The 18,683-nt window shown below is 43.1% G+C and overlaps 1 protein-coding gene across 2 annotated transcripts in view; it reads left to right on the forward strand.

Annotated features, from left to right (window-relative positions):
• The window catches only part of PGM2L1 (phosphoglucomutase 2 like 1), a 39,566-nt gene extending 23,970 nt beyond the window's left edge, over positions 1–15,596 (forward strand). For both annotated transcript variants that reach the window (XM_032207922.1, XM_032207921.1), the window contains 10 exons: positions 899–982; positions 2,559–2,752; positions 3,711–3,900; positions 4,126–4,223; positions 5,014–5,194; positions 7,047–7,140; positions 7,987–8,116; positions 8,652–8,841; positions 8,937–9,070; positions 11,124–15,596. In XM_032207922.1, the coding sequence (XP_032063813.1) occupies positions 899–982; positions 2,559–2,752; positions 3,711–3,900; positions 4,126–4,223; positions 5,014–5,194; positions 7,047–7,140; positions 7,987–8,116; positions 8,652–8,841; positions 8,937–9,070; positions 11,124–11,226 (1,398 nt within the window). In that variant the 3' untranslated portion in view covers positions 11,227–15,596. The remainder of the gene's footprint in view (positions 1–898; positions 983–2,558; positions 2,753–3,710; positions 3,901–4,125; positions 4,224–5,013; positions 5,195–7,046; positions 7,141–7,986; positions 8,117–8,651; positions 8,842–8,936; positions 9,071–11,123) is intronic.
• Positions 15,597–18,683: the final 3,087 nt, after the last annotated feature.

An 18,683-nucleotide genomic window follows, 5' to 3' on the forward strand; every position in this document is an offset into this window, starting at 1 on the left:
TTTTGTTGAACCCTGCAGTTAAGGGAGTATTTAAGTTTACTGAAAACGTGAACTAGCAATTATCTGCTCAAATTCCAGCGTTCAAATGGAAAAACAGAGGATGCTCGGTACACTTGGCTCTTCAGGGAGGCTGTAAAAAAAAATGTTGCTGAATTCTGAGTGCAGATAGTCGCAGTCACATCTCACCCTAGGCTGCTCAGCTAGGACAATGGTCACTGTAGCTGAGGCATTGCAGGCTACAGGTGAAGCATTCTCCTGTTTTTACTCTGTTCTTAAACATCTGAGTGTGGTTAGGGATCAAACATAATATTTGTGTGTGTGTGTGACTATATACACATACATAGTATGTTTAAAAACGTGACTTCCACCGCTTAGAGCAGAAGAAATGGACTGCATTCACTTCTAATATCTCACACACAGCTTTCTCTCCTAGTCAGAGAAGCTTATTCTTACAGAGCTCTAAACCTTTTTCTATTTTGTGAGCTCTTCTAGTCTGCTATGGATGCTGCTGATCTAGTTTCTAGCTCCAAATACTTGTTTTTCAGCAAGTTTTTGGTGAATTCCTTCATTCTATTTCAACCTTTTTCCTCTTTCGCAATGCTAATGTAATCTAAGTGTAGGCTTTCTTCAGTTGGCTGGTTAACAACTGTGTTTATGGAATTGGGAAATAGAATCATGTTGTTGTGCAACAGCATAGAAATATTCTGAACCATCTCTCTGTTGCTAGCTACAGAGAACAGAATGGTGAGCATTTGTTTATGTACTTTTCAAATAAGCCAGTGAAACATGAAGAGCTATTTCTGCAGCATCCTTTTGCATAACTCTCCTAACAATGTAATGTTTTTGTGCCAGCTGTGGAATTCTTGGGTAAATCAACATTTCTGGGTGTCTTTTTCAGCCCTATGCTGTTCAGCAGCTGAAAGCTGTTGCTGGTGTGATGATCACAGCATCCCACAACCGTAAGGAGGACAATGGATATAAGGTAAGGCTTAACTCAGGTTTATAACACATCAGTTAGCTGCTTTCCAGTAGTACCTGTGTGCCTTAGGTGCACTGGGAGGCATTTTTGGCTTCTTCTGAAGCACGCGTGCTTGTGCATTAAAAGAAAAAAACATTTCAAGTAACACATCATTCTATATCCTTCCAAATTATGTGCATTTTCTTCTGAGACTGGAGCCAAAGATCACACTGCTTATGTGTCTTGAGCACAAGAGTGTTGTGGCATTGTGTAGAGTCAAGTCAGCAGCTGAGGGAATGCCTGAACAACTCATCAGTTCACCTCTCAGGTTTAAAAATGAACTTAAAACTGAGCTCGAACTTAAGTGAATTAATTAGTTAATGCAGTAGGTAACGATGCTGAAGTTGGTGACCGTTTAATATTTGATTAATGACACTGTAGTAGTTTGTGCTCTCTGTGTGAGATTTGTTTTACTGGGCAGTGAGACAGATGGCTTTGTTTTTGAAGGCTTGGAACAGCATAACAATCATAATAGGAATTCTGCTTATACAGTGTTGTAACATGTTACTTCCTTTCTTAACTTTATAAGAATCTAAACTTTAAGCTCAGCTGCCTGGGAGCTCAGTAGCAGCTCAGTGAGTAATGACAATAGCAAAACCAGCGTCACTGTGCACAGAGGTGACTCTCAGAGGTGATTGTACTGCACTTGTCCTCTGTGGGACAAGCTGCAAAGGAATTCAGCCTTTACCTGTGCTTAGTCCTACCACTGAATAAGAAAATAAGCCTCGTCAGTTTTCCAAGTGCTTAGTATATCAAAAAACTATTCTTTCTGTCTTCTGATACCAAATACTTCAATTTTTTCAGGACAGTGTTTTTTCTAGTCTCTCACTTTTTTTCCCTCCCAATGTTTCTCCTGTCAATTCAAGCAGCTTCTAAAGGTTTTGGACAATTTTAACCAAACTTGATAAAACAATAGTTTTGATGCTGAGGACCTATGTGCTTCATGAAAGCCAGTGACCAAGAAAAGAGACTGATCTGAATAGAAAGTCTACACAATGAAACCAACCATGCTGTTGGAAAACCCACAAGAAGACAGTCATCTACATAATTCTTTGACAGAAACTTTCTTTTAGCTCATGGTTTGATAGTGTTTCCAGCTGGAAAGATTACAGTTGCTCAGTTATGGGAAGAACAAGTACCTTGACACAGTGCTTATCTGTTTTTAGGTTGAAAACGAGCTGTTTTTATCAAAAGGAATGCCAGGCTATGCAGAAGATAACGTTTTATTTCTGTTCCACTGAGTACAACAATGCTAAATGTAGGCTTCCCAGTTTTGTTTTTTTCATGTCCTGATGACTTCAGTCATAATGGCTGAATAACTTTTTTTGAAAATAGGTCGCTTGCTTAGAAACTGGCGTTACATAAATGCAGCCATAAACTGTGTGATCCAAAATGACTTGAGAATTGGATGAATCTGATTCTGTGCTTTTATCCGTGATTTTAAGATGCAGAAAACATGTGGAATGCTGTAGATAAGAGAACTCACGAAGTTAATAATATTTGTAAATAAACTGTTTTGTTTTCTTTAAACTCGTACCAGGTTTATTGGGAAAATGGAGCACAGATCACATCTCCTCATGACAAGGAAATTATAAAATGTATAGAAGAGTGCGTTGAACCATGGAACGGCTCTTGGAATAACAATCTAGTGGATACCAGTCCTCTTAGACAGGATCCTCTGAAGAAAATCTGTGACTGTTACATGGAAGATCTGAAAAAGATCTGTTATCATAGGTATTGTATAAAAATAAAATGTACTTAAATTATGTTTTTAAGTAAGCTCTGGATTACAGTGTGGAAAATTGAGTGCTGATAGGTACGATTCATGCTTAATGATATAGCATGGGCTGCTGCCATACAATAAACCTTTTTACTGGGGAGATGTGGAGGGCATGGATTGTCTTCCAAAATTTTAATGGTTTTGGACTTGGAAGTAGCAATTGTTATTGTCCTCGATCAGTACCTTGATTTCTGCCTTTATAGTTCACAGAAATTGGGTGCTCCACTCTGCCACAGACATCACTGCCTGCTTGAGGCCGTTGTCCTGTGCTTTTTGTGGTGGAAAGAATTTTCAGTCATCTCCCCATTCTGTCTTACCCAGTCCCTTTTCCAAATTGTCACTAAATTAGGTGGCTGTGATCAGAACAGAACCACGTAAAGCAGCTAGCTTCAGGCTCGAGTCTGGTCCCTGCCTTTGAACACTAGGCTACAATAATACACTCCCATGTGAGCCATTTTATTTAATGCTCAAAGAACGCTGAAGGAAACACAGTAATTCAGAGTAAAGAAGTGTACATGCGTGAAATGGAATAAAAAGTTTGAAGGTTAGGTGGGACAGAACATGAGTAAAAGGAGGAGGATGAGTAACCTCAGTGAAGTAGAGCAGGAGTAAGATCTTCAGGATGGTGAAAGGGTTTGAGTTTGATGTAGAAATGAATGGTTCAGCCGTAGGAGATTTTCAGCCAGCTCAGCAGTAGGTAAATACCTAACTTTCCAGGAGGGGGGAAACTTTAAGCCAACAATTTTTAGAGAAGGCCCAAATGAGTACTCTTTTTCTTTAAAATTAATGCAGAAATCAGCGGAATAGGATAAAGTGTAATTATTATTATTTTTTTTCCTCTTGCTCTTTCTGACATGAAAGTGGTCCTGTAAAATAAGTGCAATCTAACTGAATTTCTGCTTTCCTTACTAGGGAACTAAACATGCAAACAAATTTGAAGTTTGTTCATACCTCATTTCATGGAGTTGGACATGACTACGTGCAATTGGCTTTTAAGGCCTTTGGCTTTCAGCCCCCCATTCCAGTACCTGAACAAAAAGATCCAGATCCAGACTTCTCTACTGTCAAATGCCCAAATCCTGAAGAAGGAGAATCTGTGCTGGTATTTCAGTTTCTACTTCATCAGATTTACGTGTTTCTGGGGATTTGATTTCATTTAGATGCAATACTGTGATGAAAAACCAATTGGGGAAGGAACAGGGAGTACCTGGCTTTCAGTTGTGTTTACTCAATGGGCAATCTGCATGATTTTCTTTTTTATGTGTTGTGTAAATTAAGTAAGACTGCATTTGTTTCTTTTCCTGCGCCCCCACCTGTCTCCCTCTAGGAGTTGTCACTGAGGCTTGCAGAGAAAGAAAGCGCTAAAGTAGTTGTGGCCACCGATCCAGATGCAGATAGATTAGCAGTGGCAGAGCAGCAGGAGAAGTAAGTAATGGGACCTTTTATTTCTCTTAATGAGGAACAGGTAGTGAATGCTGCAGAATGACCTGAAGTGATAGACACATACCTTAAATCCACCCTTTCTGGTTGTGCCTTAACTGTGTGGGTGTTTTTCATGCTAGCTTCATGTTCTAGTATAACTCTACCTCCCATAATGTGTTTTAAATAAAATCAGTTAATACAGGAGAAAAAAAAAAAAAAAACAAAAATTAGCTGAAATACTAGAGGTACAGTAAAAGGCCAAGCAAAACTTAAGTGAAAAGCTCAGTGGTTGCTAAAGATAAATCTTAAGTAAGAAAAGCAGTTTTTACTTATTCACTTCTAGCAGGCAAATAAATGTTATCTTGGACAGTTAGTAGTTTTTTTTTTCTGGCTTATTTATATTGAATATAAATTTATTTTTCTCCCACTAACAGGCCAAAATGCCAATAATTGTGTAAGTAGTAACTGTAGTGCACAGCTCTGCAGGCATTGCCTGACTGCAGTGCATAGATTGTATAGATTGCTATTCTTCCATCCAATAAATTACAAGGTGTTTGCAAGTTGATAGTAAGATAACTTAATTGATACCTCTTGCTTGGAAATAGAATGTTCTGTGCTTGTAAATCATTGAAATGTGATGAATGTGGAGTCCTGTTTAGTATGGCTTTGTGTAGCGCAGCTCGTCAGTAGTGTGCTCAGATCCTGATTGATCCAGTGACTGCAGAAAACATCTTCATGCTCCTAGGAAACTTGAAAGAACTCTTAAATTTTCTCTTTTCTGTTTTGTTTACAGTGGCTGCTGGAAAGTGTTCACTGGCAACGAGCTAGCAGCTTTGTTTGGGTGGTGGATGTTTTCGTGCTGGAAGGAAAACTGCTCCAAAGATGCTGATGTGAAGAATGTTTACATGCTAGCGACCACAGTTTCCTCAAAAATTTTGAGGGCAATTGCACTTAAAGAAGGATTTCACTTTGAAGTACGTGTGGGTTTTAATCATGCCATCTTGCAGAGTAAAATCTGATTGCAGTATTCTTTCTTTTCTCTCTCTCAGCCCTTCACTTATAATTTTATGAAATGAAAAATAGAAAAATAACTTCCGGCCTCTTGGCTGGGACTGTTTCTGCATCCCAATATGCAGAGAATGCTCTTTTAACCTAGAGAAGCCTGATTTCAGTATCAGGTAGACTAGCAGCTGCATCTCGTTTCTCAGTGCACCTTACAGTGAATGCAGGCTGTGGTATCAACCTCTGCAAATCTGCAAGTAGGCAACACAACTTTAAATACATATACTGAAATGTTTTTCTATTGGTTCTTGTCCTATACATCTGGATGTATCCAGGCCTAATCACCTTGCACTGATTCATAGAATCCCAGAATCATTGGGGTTGGAAAAGCCCTCCAGGATCACCTGCTCCAACCACCCCCTAGCACCAATGTCACCCCCAAGCCCTGTCCCCAAGCACCACGTCCAACCTCTCCTTGAACACCCCCAGGGACGGGGACTCCCCCACCTCCCTGGGCAACCCGTCCCAAGGCCTGACCGCTCTTGCTGAGCAGAAATGTCTCCTCATTGCCAACCTGAGCCTCCCCTGGCACAACTCGAGGCCGTTCCCTCTGCTCCTGGCCCTGCTTCCCTGTGAGCAGAGGCTCCAGGGCCTCGATGTCCTTCTGGCAGTGAGGGGCCCAAAGCTGAACCCAGCACTCGAGGGGCGGCCTCAGCAGAGCAGAGCCCAGGGGTACGAGCACCTCCCTGGCCCTGCTGGCTACACTCTTTCTGACTCAAGCTTAAAAAAAAAGAAGAAAATGTGTGCTGCCCCTGCAGACTGACAGTTATTACTTTAGTTCCTGCATTCAAAGTAAGTAGTTCTGATTACTGAGGCTGTTGGATGTTAGCCACAAGAGATGCAAATACTCTAAAGCTTAGCACAAACATCCTAAGATTCAGGTCTTGTTTCATACACATGTTGAAATTAAACCTGTTGGGAAAAAATGTTCCATCAAACAATGAGGAATTAAAAAGTGAAATTGAAGTGATGCTCAAAGCTATTTTGTTTGACTTTCCAAATACGATTAATTCAGATGAGTATTGTTGCCTTTTAGAGGATTTCATTATCTCACTAAATAATGTTCATACTGTTTTTCTAGCAAGGAACACATTTGACTGGAAAACAGCTGGGAATTTATAGAATCCCTTGGTATCCTCTGAGAGCCTCCTCTCTCTGTACTTTCCTTTTCTTTGTGATCAGTTTCTAAAATTTTCACTGTTTTTTGCATGATTTGAAGAACATAAGTGCTTTTCCCTACCACCACCCCCAAACTGCTGTAAATTTTCCTTTACATGATTCTCTCATGTTATAAGATCTTCCTTCCTGTAGCACTTATCAGAGATCTCAGAGATAACAGCAGTCTCTCAAGCACGCTTATTCCTTAACTTAATATTCAGGTCCCAGCTGAGTATTTACTAGTAAAATGCTATCTGGTGTCACTTTGCCTTAGATTCATAAGCTAAATTGAAGGTCTGACTTGTCTACTGTCCTTATTCTGTTGATCAGTTAATGAGGTTTAAATTCAGGAAAGCTATTCCATGAAAGTAGGAAAAATGCCCTTCAACTTTAGCGTGTTGACTCAGCAGACTTTCCCTTTGACCTTAAAATCCTGAATACATCCACTGTTCTTCCCTCTTCTCTGAACTTCCAAGGCTGACATGAAAGATTGCAATTCAAGGAAGTATCCTGGAGGTGAAGGGACCAGTGGTTACACTTTTGTTTGACTTGAAACTAAGTAGAGAGTTTGTATATAGAGCATTCTTTTTTTCCCCTCTGTTTCAGGAAACACTCCCTGGTTTTAAGTGGATTGGAAGTAGAGTAAAAGATCTCCTAGATAATGGAAAAGAAGTTCTCTTTGCCTTTGAAGAGTCTATTGGTATGTATATGACTATCACTTTAAAATGTCAAGGGCAGTGCAGCAGAACTGTAGCTAAAAAGGAGTGGTCTTAGTTGTGAAAGCAAACACACAAGTACTGCTTGTTCTCTATTCTTCTTGTTACTAGTACTGGTATTTTGCTTTCATCAAATCAACTTGACAACTATCGTAGTAAATGCTGTTAAATAGTTATGATCCCATCAGATCTCTGGTCCTGATACTGTTCTTACAGAACTGCACCGTGAACATTTCAGCTGTAGGGATTCTTCCATTCTTAGGATGAATGGCAGCTTTTTAGGATAGCATGTTCACATACAGTAAGTCATTTGAAAAGGAAGCCTTTCCTGAAGAGAGCGTGTATTCCATATTAGTTTTCTTCCATAGTCATAAAAGCTTCTGGAGTTTTAACAATAAGGAATTAAGATCTGGCTCATGAATCCCTTCAGAAAGAAGGCAGACTGGCAGTATTGTGGAGCAGTGTTTTTTAGGTTACTAATTCTGGATCAATAGGGATTTCTTTTGGTTTACATTACTGGCAAGACTTTGCAATATTGCTGTGCTTGCACAGAACAAGGAAATTGATATGTTTAGCGGAGTACTCTGACAGTACCCTCAGACAACAGATGTTATCAGTCTGGATTCAATTGATTACAGTACATATCTTTCTATCCCTTTTAACCCTGAAGTTAACTAGATTTCTTAGAGGAGGGGAACCATATTCAGTAATAAAAAGCTTACATATATTGGCCAATTTTCATTTATGTGAAACAAGGTTAAAATTTCACTCGGTAAATCAGTATAATAGTATGTCAACTTAGTTTTCCACAATCAGGTTTCTGTTTCTAGGCTTCATGTGTGGCACATCAGTGTTGGATAAAGACGGTGTAAGTGCAGCAGTGGTCATAGCCGAAATGGCAGCCTACCTGGAAAGCAAGAACCTGTCGCTGGCACAGAAGCTCATTGAGGTATATGAAACGTAAGTTGCGATTTTCGTTAATATTTCTTTAGCTATTTTGGACAAAGCAGCATGAGGGGAGGTTCAGATTGGACACCAGGAAAAATTCTTTATTGTGATGGTGCTCAAAGAGTGGAATCAGCTTCCTGGTGGAAGTGGTTGATGCCCTGTGTTTGTCATTGTTCAGGAGGATGATTTGGATAATACCCTTCATATAATATTCTCTAACTTATGGTTAGCCCTGAAGTGGTCAGGCACTTGGACTTGGTGTTCTTAGTTCAGTTGAAAGGGACCCTCGAGTCTGTTCTAACCCATTGGCTTTTATTTCTTTGCAACTGAAGCCTGTACTGGAATTCAAAAATACCTTGAGATGTTCAGAGTAATGCAAAAAATCTGCTTCAGAGGCCAAATATTTCCCTATAAATATCTGTGTTCCCACAGCTGTGAGAGCTGAATTCTTTTTCTGTTGTTTTTCCAAACAGGGACTGACTTTAGATACCAAATGTGCAGGAAACTCCTGAATCTTTTAACTGAAAAAATTCATCTTTTCTTGTAGGTATGGATATCACATATCAAAGACTTCCTATTTCTTGTGCTACGATCCTCCTACTATCAAGAGGATATTTGAGAAGCTTCGGAACTTTGATGCCCCTCTGTCTTACCCAAAGTTTTGTGGTATTTACAATATATTACACGTGCGAGATGTTACCACTGGCTATGATAGCAGCCAGCCGAATAAGAAATCGGTGAGTTACAAAGAATTTTTGCAGGAGAAGTTCTGTTTTTGAAGAGACTGGAAACTAAATACACCTGAAGTAATACAGTTGTGTTGTTTGTGTAGGTGCTGCCGGTGAGCAAAAGCAGTCAGATGATCACTTTTACATTTCAAAATGGTTGTGTTGCCACCCTTCGGACAAGTGGAACAGAACCAAAGATCAAGTACTACGCAGAGATGTGTGCGCTGCCCGAACAGAGGTCAGTAGCAGGACTAAATACATGTGTTTCTAGGTGCCTTTGGGCTGAAAAGACAGCACTCAGGCATCAATTCCTGCATGGAGAGGGATTCCTCTGCTGCTTCCTTAGAGGTCTCAGCTGGCTGTTCCAGCCTGTTAACTGGCCTGAGTGATGCACGTTCCTGTTCATAAGACATCCCCTCTATAGTGGATAAGCCAAAAAAATTGAATTTTAAGCATCTGCTACTGTAGGAGACTTCTTTTATTAACCCAATTGCTTATTCTCTTGGAATTAAAATGTAATGAAATTGTGCTGCTGCTGACATGACAAGTATACTTAAACTCCTGTTGGACTCCTGTTGCATTTGGGAATCTGCTGCATTGCTCCAAGGTACTGGATAGTAATTAGAGGTCTGTCCCCTGTTGATAACCACATGGCTTTTTAGCTTCTTCAGTTAAAAAAAAAAATTTTTTTTGAAATTATATTTGTAAACAGATGCAGATGAATTATCTTTGGTTCTCTATCTAGCTGAGATAGAGTAGATGACTTGAAAATAGCACAAAGGAGCCTCTGATTCAGTATTTGTTTCTACTTATGGGCAGGAATTCAGGATGAACATATTTTTGTCTCTGACCAAAACATGCAGTTATAGGCAGGCAGTGGATAATGGAAGTTTAACTTTGCTTGTAAAATGTGCATGTGCGTGGATGCACAAGCTTGTGCCTAGACAAATTTCCAGAGGATGCTGAATTACTCTTTAAAACACTGCTGATTGCTGCATGAAGTGTCCAACACAGCTAGAGCCCATCTTCTGAATCAACTTCTTGAATTGAGTATGGAATAACAGCAGAAGTGGTAGAAGTTTCCTGAATGACAGCTCATAGCAAATAAATGCAAGCTTCTGGTAAGAGAGCTTGCTGACTGTCTGCTCTAGGAATGCACTTTGAGTAGGGAGACTCTCAATTCAGTTGGAACGTGCTTCCATAAACCTGGAAGCAGGCAAGCTACCATCTGATGTCAGTTGCTGAAGAAAAGGTAAGGTATGGTTGAGGCAAACAGCTGCACCAACAAGGAAGAAATAAATGCTGACAATATGGCCCCTAACCTAACAGAGGGCTGGACAAGTAGGGGAAGTGGATAGGGAAACAGTACTGGTGATGCTTTGCATCTGTTGGGCTTCTGCTGTTTGTTCTGATATGTCAGCAAAATACAATGACCTTTAATTTCAATAATGCTGCTGGTTAATGGCAATCACAATCTGGAATGTGAAATTGAAAAGCTTTCAAGCTTCCCTGGTTCAAGGCTTAAAATGTTCTTTAGGTGCTTCGAAACGTACTTCTCTCCATAATTGCTTTGCAAATATTTCAGAGTTTATTGATTATTCTTAAAAGCTAAGCATCAGGAATGTCAGTTTTGTTGCAGCATTTTGGGGGTGTATTTTTTAAAAGGAGGTGGTGACCTGAAGGGCACCAATGTGTTGCAAGTTCTGTACGTGAGCAAAGCACGTGTCAATAAAAAGCCTGGTTTGCCTCTTTAAGAAGAAGCTGAGTTCCCCTTCCTCCTGTGAGACTTCCAGGGTAGGAAAGGGAGTACACAGCTTTAAATTGGGAAAGGATCAGTGTGTTAGGATGTTGTATTGTGAGCAGTGACACTTCACCTGATTACTCTATCCCCTGAATTTAAATTTAAGTCAAAATGCAATCACGTACCCTTGAAGGGTAGCTGAACTCTGTGTAGAGAAGAATATAGGGCACCTCCCCCTTCTATTAGCATCTCTTTCTGACTTTTAAATCAATGAATAATCAGTGTCTTAGCAGTTCTGCATGGGCTTTGCAGCAGTTTGTTCCTGTGCTCTCTTGGCTGGGAAAATTATCACCCTCTAGTGGCGATAGCCAGAAATCCACCAGATTTACTGAGCTACTGGAAAGGAGCTTGTTCAAGCAAGTAGGTTGGAGTCTTTCCATGTAGGAAACATAATAAAGATACTCCATCACCAACAGATCTTGCTATTTTTTTAATTTGTATTTTAAATAGATGCTTGGTGTTAACCTCTGACATCTTATTCCCTTTCTAGTGACAGAGCCGTGCTGGAAGAAGAACTTCAGAAGCTTATTGGGGCTTTGATCGAGAATTTTCTGGAACCTGATAAGAACGGACTGATCTGGCGCTCCGCTTAGATCTCCTGGTTAAAGAAGTGACTGCTTGCACTGCGTTATGTCAAACAAAGGAACCAAGAACAGGACTTGACTGAATATGTGTGCGTGTGTGTGTGTTTAAACAAGCAGCTACATTTTTATTCTATAACGAAGAAGCATTCTTTTGTCAGAACTCTGGGCTAGCAAACTAGGATAAATAGAGAAAGTAAAAAGAGAGGGATGGGATTTATTACCTAGACTTTCCTTTCTTTTGACCAAAAGACTAATTGACCTGCACCAATGCAGATGAACTGCCACAGCAGCTTTAAAACAGTTCTCTGTAGTTGTTGGGGTCTCGTCTTAAACTAACTTCAGGTATCCAGCACCTCTCGTGTGAAAAGGCTTTAAAATGGAATAGTCGTGGTGAAGGAAGCGATCACCCCAAGCTGACAAAAAGAGCCTGCTTCTTCCTAGCTGTTCTGAGTGAATGTTGGTGGTGTTCTTACAGGTCTTAATTTCCGACTGTGTTGAAGTAGAATCCAGTGCTTAGCATATCTTGTTTAGACAAGTTGTTCCGATACAACGTTTTTCAGCTACTTAAGTATCCTTCTGTTGTTAAAGGTGCTCTTGCTGTGGTGTTCCTTTCCTGTGTGTATCTTAAAATATTTACCAGAGAGTGAAACAACAGTGGCAACACATGCAGTTCCACTTGCAGTCTGTTCTTTGAGTTCCCTGGTGCCTTTCCAAGGCTTCCAGAGGAGTAGAAACTTGTTCATTTCTTGGTTAAATTGCCTGCTGTAACTACTACAGGCTTTATAGCTGTTTTTTTTTTTTTTTTTTCTAGTCCTATATCTTTGAAGGGACTTGATTGTTATTTTTATTAAAGGTTTCAGAAATTCAGTCACTTTGTATGAAAATTCCAGTTAGGAACTTTTTTGGTTTTGATGGCTTGGAGTCATAATGCCTGTGTATTTAAAGAAACAAAAGGAGGGGGGAGAATGGAGGTCAGACTTTTTTTTACCAAATCTTATTGTCGCATCTTATAAACTACCTTCTGTATTCTTTTGAGGCACAATTTTTACTTCTCACTATTTTCTATCTTTGCTTGAGCAGAAAGTGATCCTCTTAAATCACTTTTTTTCTAAAAAGAAACATAATACTGATACAGAAACATGTAGATGTCTACCGATTCAAAATACAAAAGCCATGTTTTGGCATAGGAAAGCTCTTGAAGATGCTTTAACTGAAACAACACTGAGGAAAAACTGGATATGGATTAACTGAGAATAATATTCATTAACATTGGCTACTAAATTGCTGACAGCCTTCAAAATAAAGTCAGTGATGTTGTGGACATCTGTCCGCTCTCTTTACGGTAATTAAAGAAAAGAAATAGATTAAAAACTGAACTGAAGGTTACGTGAGAAGAACCCAAGATGCACTTAAGTAAAAGCCATTGCTTTGCCCCGTTAAATATCTAAACTTGTCCTCCATCTCCTTGTCCCTTGCAGCTTGATGCCGTAGGACCGTGCAGAGTGGTTTTGTATGTGTTGCACCTGGACGGCTTTAAAAGAGCACCGGGGTTTCTCTGTCTGTGCGGGTATCGGGTATTTCATGCTGATAGAAGCTTTGCACTATAACCGTGGAGAAGTATTTTTGCTGTATGTGAATGTACATGTACCGCAGAGAGTCTGTGTTGCACAAATTCTTATTTACCACCGATATTTATTTATTTTTTATTTTAAGAGGAAACGTTTCCGAAATGTTCTGCAATGGAGTGAAATGTATCTAATGCCAAAAACCTCTTTATTTTTTTTTTTCCCTGATTGTACGTGTGACTGACGCGATGAGGAAAATGGGTGAAAGCATTTACACTTAGAGTATAACTCCTTGTATTGTACAGCTCTGGGTAGGTATCAGGAGGCGTGACGGCAGGACTTTGATGCTTTGCCTTCAGTTCTCACAAAAAGGTTCGAACCCGGCTCCTGCTCTGACTGCACTGAATTTGAAGGAGGTCTTGCCATTTCTTCGCCCGGCAGCAGAATCAAAACCTTGGATGGTTTGGATTTTGCTGCTAAATACCCTACTAGCAGTTCAAAGAGAACAAATCGCTTGGAACACGAGTAAAGGTTAAAACTGTAAAAAGCATAACGTGTGAGATGAGGCCAGCTGTGTGTGTGTTGTAGCAGTTAGCGTTAGGAGTTGTCTTGTGAGTTAATAATTGTGTTTCTACAAAGTGCAGGAATCTGCAGGTTCCCAGAGGTCTGCTTTATCAGTAGGCAAGAGTTATAAATGCAGTATGGAAGAGAATTGTGAGTATATTTTCAAATTGTTGCTCTTAGAAGTTGGCTACTGTTCATGAGCCTGTAGCAAAGATAAATATCTTTACTAAATATCTCTAGTAAAAAGATGAACACAGGGAGTTAAGGATCTAGGTTTCTCCTCGTCGATAGGTTTGAGCAGTAAGTTCTAGATGTAGTAGTGCTCTTGGAATGGCAGCGACAGGCACAAAGATATTGAATGTATTTTAAGGGTATAGTAACTATTGCTGATCTTAAACTGCTGCTACCCTTGTTCTCCTCCCGTATTTGAACCGTTTGATATATTTATACTGTTCCATTTGAGGAACTATTTCCCTTATCTCCTCCCTTTTGCCTTGTTTCCCTTACTTTTACTGTGAAGGACTGTAATTCTCTCATTTCAGTGTCCTGTAACTTTCTTGTACAGCGTGTCAGGGTTTGTTGGGCTTGTGCACAATCTTCTTCAGTTGCTGGCTGTCCTTTCTTACTTTACAGGCAAGAACAAAAGCTTTTCAAACTTGAGTAGGAAGCAGGTGAGAGATCAAATACGTTCTGGCTGTGGTTCACTAGGTGCTTCCAGTTCAAATGCAGCTCTTCAGAAGTTGGTCTACAACAAGTCATCAGCTTAAACTCCAATCGTACTGCTGATTGTTTTTTAGCGTTGAGGGGGGATTGTTTTTGTGTTTTCTCTTTTTGACGAGACAGGCTTAATCCCTGTCTCACTCAGTTATAGGGTAAAATTGTATTTGCAAGGGCCTAGGAGAGGAACTTTTTAAGTACAGGGAACTTGCCAGGCAAAGTTGGATGTCTGTGAGCTTCTAGCCAACTTTTTTTTTATTCTAGTTGTGATATAGTGTGCAGTCTGTGGCTTGGATAGCTTCAAGTGATTCTCATGTCTCTTCTGCAACTCTAAAGGATGCTTCCATGGCATGAGTCAAACAGGCTCGTGTAGGAAAGAAGGAAGGAGCGTGTTTAACCCTGGGGAGTTCGACTGGAAGGTCCACATAAAGCTGGAGGTTGTGTAGCCCCCGTTTTGCATTTGCTGTTGACGCAGGGTCCTGTTTAAATGGGGTGGGGGCAGTCTGCTTCGCTTGCCCTCCCTGCAGCCAGGACTGCTTTCCCTAGGCTGAAAGGGAATCGGCATCTTGCCTGAGTCAGTCCCTTAATATCCTTAATTTTAAATGCCTAACTTTTTTTCCTAAAGAGGGGAAATTCTTAATTTACACTGCAAATGATGCAAGTAAGAACTAAAATTCATTGGCTTTCTGTTTCAGACATCGAGGTGACTTAAAACATGCAGTGCCCGCTGCCTGGAGGCCTTTTACCCACCTCGGGCAGTTGTTGACCGATCTCAAGCTCTGTTGCAGGTATCCTCCAACTAGAGATAAGCTGAAATCTGTGGCCTTGCTCCCTGGTGTAGCAGCACTCAGGTAGCACTCGGTGTCTCCTCTTCGGCTCCTGAGGCATTAGGGAGTTGGGTTTCTGTTTTAAATACCGCAGTGACGCTGAGCTCTGCACTGAGGCTTTAAACAGGGGCTCCTGTGTCTGAGAAACAGAGGAAACCCTTTGCAAATAATTTGGTGTGGTTTCAGGACACCTCGGAACCAGGCTTCACTGGGCCCAGTGCAGAAATGAGATGTTTCCTGGGACCGGTGAGCCCTGGTGGATAAAGTTAAAGATCTAAGTGGCCGTTCTCTTTAATCTTAACACTATTATTGTCATTATTTCATCTTTTTCCCCTCTGTTCTCCCCACTTAAACAAGGAGGGTTGTTTGCATGGTGACACTTGGATGATTAAAACCCGTCTTGCCACCAGCCCCCTGGTGCACAGGACGCTTGCTCTCCTTCCCCACCCTTTGCGTGCTCAGTAGTAGCTTTGTACCAGGTGGTTGAAGTATCCAAAGTCGCATTGTTCCCTTCCTTGCCTCGAGTCCTGGCGGGTTTCTGGATCTGTGCTCTCGTTTACCCAGTGTCTGTTCTTCTGTAAAACTAGGGCATATTATGAATAGAGTGAGAATTTGCACTTTTCTGAAGTATTTCTGTGTGTATTGCTCCGTGGATTTAGCTGAATGAAGTGTTACAGGTAATAAAATATTCTCTTCGTAGTAGCAATCCTTCATGTTTCCTGTGTGTTTTTTTTTTTTTAATTTATTCAAAGGGAATTGCCCCCAAAACAGCTGCCAGGTAACTGTCCCCACCTTGGAATAGGAACACGGACCGTGTGCCACCAGGAGGACTTGATTTGTGCCATATATTGGTGGGAAATCCTCAAATCCTCCTACCCAGCTGCAGGTGGGTCCCTGCCACCCCAAGCCTCACGGACAGCGGCGTTTCCTAAAGCTGGTGGGAGATTTCCCCCTCCTGATGGTGTAGGATCTGTGAACCACGGTGTCATTCCCCAGGGTTTTTTTTCCTTCTTTTTTTAGGCAGGAATCAGAGGTATTTTAAGGCTTCTTTAAAACCATGAAGGTTGGTAGAAGACAGGGGCACAGCATCACACCCAGAAGGGTTCCTGCATCCCTTTAGGGACGGCTGCAGCCCTCATCCCGGAGAAGTCTGCCCAGGAATTGTTCCTTTTTTTTCCTGCTTCTCAAGGCTGAACCCCCTCTGCTCCCTGCTCTGGCCTCCATCCTCCCCCTAGCTCACCAAAATTAACCCCAAATTATTGGCCTCGGGGTGGGTGTAGGGACAGCTGCAAGGATCTGCTCACAATGGGGTTGGGGCCAGGGAAAGGGGCTGATCCTACAGCTCCAGGGGTTTGGGACGCGGGGGCTCATCCTGAAAACCTCCCCTGCCTGGAGTATGCCCGTGGCTCCATTGCAGCCCCAGGAGCTGCAATGAAAGCAAAAAGGGGTAGGGCAGCCCACCTTTTTATAGGGTTTTGGGGTTTTTTATGGGTGAAATGCAGGAAATTTCCACCCTTGGCACTCGTTGGTGTTGGGCATGCAGGGGACAAAGTGGCCCCTCGCTGGGGTCCCCATGGGACGGTTATGAGGCTGGGGGCACCCTGGGGTGCTGGGGGAGTCCCCAAGGTTCAGGCCGGACCCAGTCCTATTAATTAAAAGTGCCAGGTCCCAGGAATGGGGCAATTAATGAATTAATGACCCTCTGGAGCATGGTGAGCAGTTTTCAGTGCAGTTTTCATCCAGTTTGTCACTGTTCCTCTTTTTCCTGCCCCGTGGTGCTTTTCCTTGCTGTGCTGGCCTTGGGCACGCGGTGACAGCCTGGATCCACACAGACAGCTCCAAAAACACTGTTTTTTGCCCCGTTTCATGGCCCTGCCTTGCAGCCAGCCAGCAAGGGACAACTGCTGACCCTGCCTACAACCCAGACAGATCTTGGGGCAGAGATTCTGCCAAACCCTGCAGCCCCGAGCACCGAAAACACATGGGGTTGGGGGGGAAAAAAGGAAGAAAACCAAATTTGGGAGCTTTTGCTAGGTCTTAGAGCAGCTGGGGGTGGAGATTTGGGGTGCTGAGAGCAATGGGGGGGATTTATCAGCCTCGCAGAGCCCTTGGAAGAAAGGGTCCGTGCGGAAAAATTGCAGCAATCCCAACCCTCTCAGCGCACCTCTGGGTTTATGCAACCAAAAAGCACGTTTTGAGCCTCGTTTGGCCAACAGGTCTCCATCTCCCTAATCCAGAGATCTGCCAGCAGGCCCCAGCCATGGGATAATCCTCCTGGATTGTCAGAATTATGTTTGTGTTAACGAGGCACAAGAATTACACTCCTCCAGCTGCTTAATTACACAACTGCTCGCACCCCGTGCTCCCTGGGCTTTAGGGGCTCTGCCTCTCTGGGGGGCGTTGGATGCACCCCAGGGGCTCTGCACACTTGGGGACGGGGGGCACGGTGCTCCAGAAAACCTTTACCAAAGGGTTTTGGGGCCAGGGGTCACCCCCCCCATGAGATGTCCCTGTGCCCTCTCCATGAAGCCAACCTGGGACGTTGGCACCGTGTGGGCTGAGGGTTGTTCAGCCACCTCCATCACCTCCCCTATGCTCTCCCCGCTCTGCGAGGCATTTATGTGCTGGATTTGTAAGATCCTCGTGTCACCAGCAGTAAAAATCCCTCCCCATGTGCTGCTGTGCAAAAGCAGGGGGGGACCAGGTCGTTGCTGCCCTGCAGGGTTTGCAGCCAGGTGTGCAAATCCACCCTCCTGCCCCTTTTATTGCTCAGGTTTTGGTTGCAAGGGGGGGTTGCAGGGGTGAGAAAACAGGGGATGAGGTGGGAAAGTGGACAAGGAACGAAGGCTGGGGTTTCTCCTCTCCAAATCTCCCCGGTAATTCATCGCACGGGGTGGTGGGATGATTTAACTCGCAGCTTTTTCCCCCGCATGAATGCAGCCAGGACGCCCGGCTCGGCACGCACCCACCTCTCCCGTCCCTGCTGGCTCACCTGCCTCAGCGCCGGGCTTGCAAAAGGGGGAAAATAAAAAGGGAGAAAATGCAAAGGGGGGAAACGCAAAGCACCCTGCACCGGGTCCTGTCCTTCCCGGGGCTCTGGGCACGGAAAGAATTGCGCTGCCCCTTGGCAGAGTTCTGCTGGATGAACAGGAGCTGAGTACACACACACACACTGCATGCTCAGGGGGGGCAGAAAGCCCCCAAAACACCCCAGCTGCTTTTTTTCCTTATTTTTAAGCCCGACACGCTGCGTACCTGCAAAAACCCTGCAAAACCAGCAGTGCTGCCCAGCATCCCCGAAGCAGCCGGCGATACGGGCACCGAGGATGCACCGAGGATGTCCCCAGCCCTCCGAGGATGCTGAGCCTCCGGGCACGGCATTTTCAGGAGCCACTTTCCACGAGCTTTCCACTTCATTTGGAAACCCTGCGAGTCGCAGCCCCGCGCTGCTTCTCCCTGCAGCTGTAGGTGCTCAGCGGACCCGGCTGTCTCATGAATTATGGAAAAACTACTCCGGAGCGCAAAATCGCTTCGGAAAGCTGCTCTCTGGATGATTTACCAAGCCCCTGCCTCCCGAAACGGGGCTGGCAGAGCCTGAGCTCCGTGCACAAACCCCACCAAAGCGCTCTGCCTCCCCCAAGCAGCCCAGGAGAAGAAGTTTGGGAGCGCCAGCAAAACTCAGTGCTTCCAGGGAGCCCGCGGCTGCCTGCCTGCCTCTGGAGAACCAAGCGCAATAACCAGCGGGTATCCGGGACCCCCTGCAAGAAGCTTTAGAGAGAACAGACGATACAAA

The sequence above is a fragment of the Aythya fuligula genome, chromosome 1 (assembly GCF_009819795.1).
Source record: "Aythya fuligula isolate bAytFul2 chromosome 1, bAytFul2.pri, whole genome shotgun sequence".
Classification (NCBI taxonomy): Eukaryota; Metazoa; Chordata; class Aves; order Anseriformes; family Anatidae; genus Aythya; species Aythya fuligula.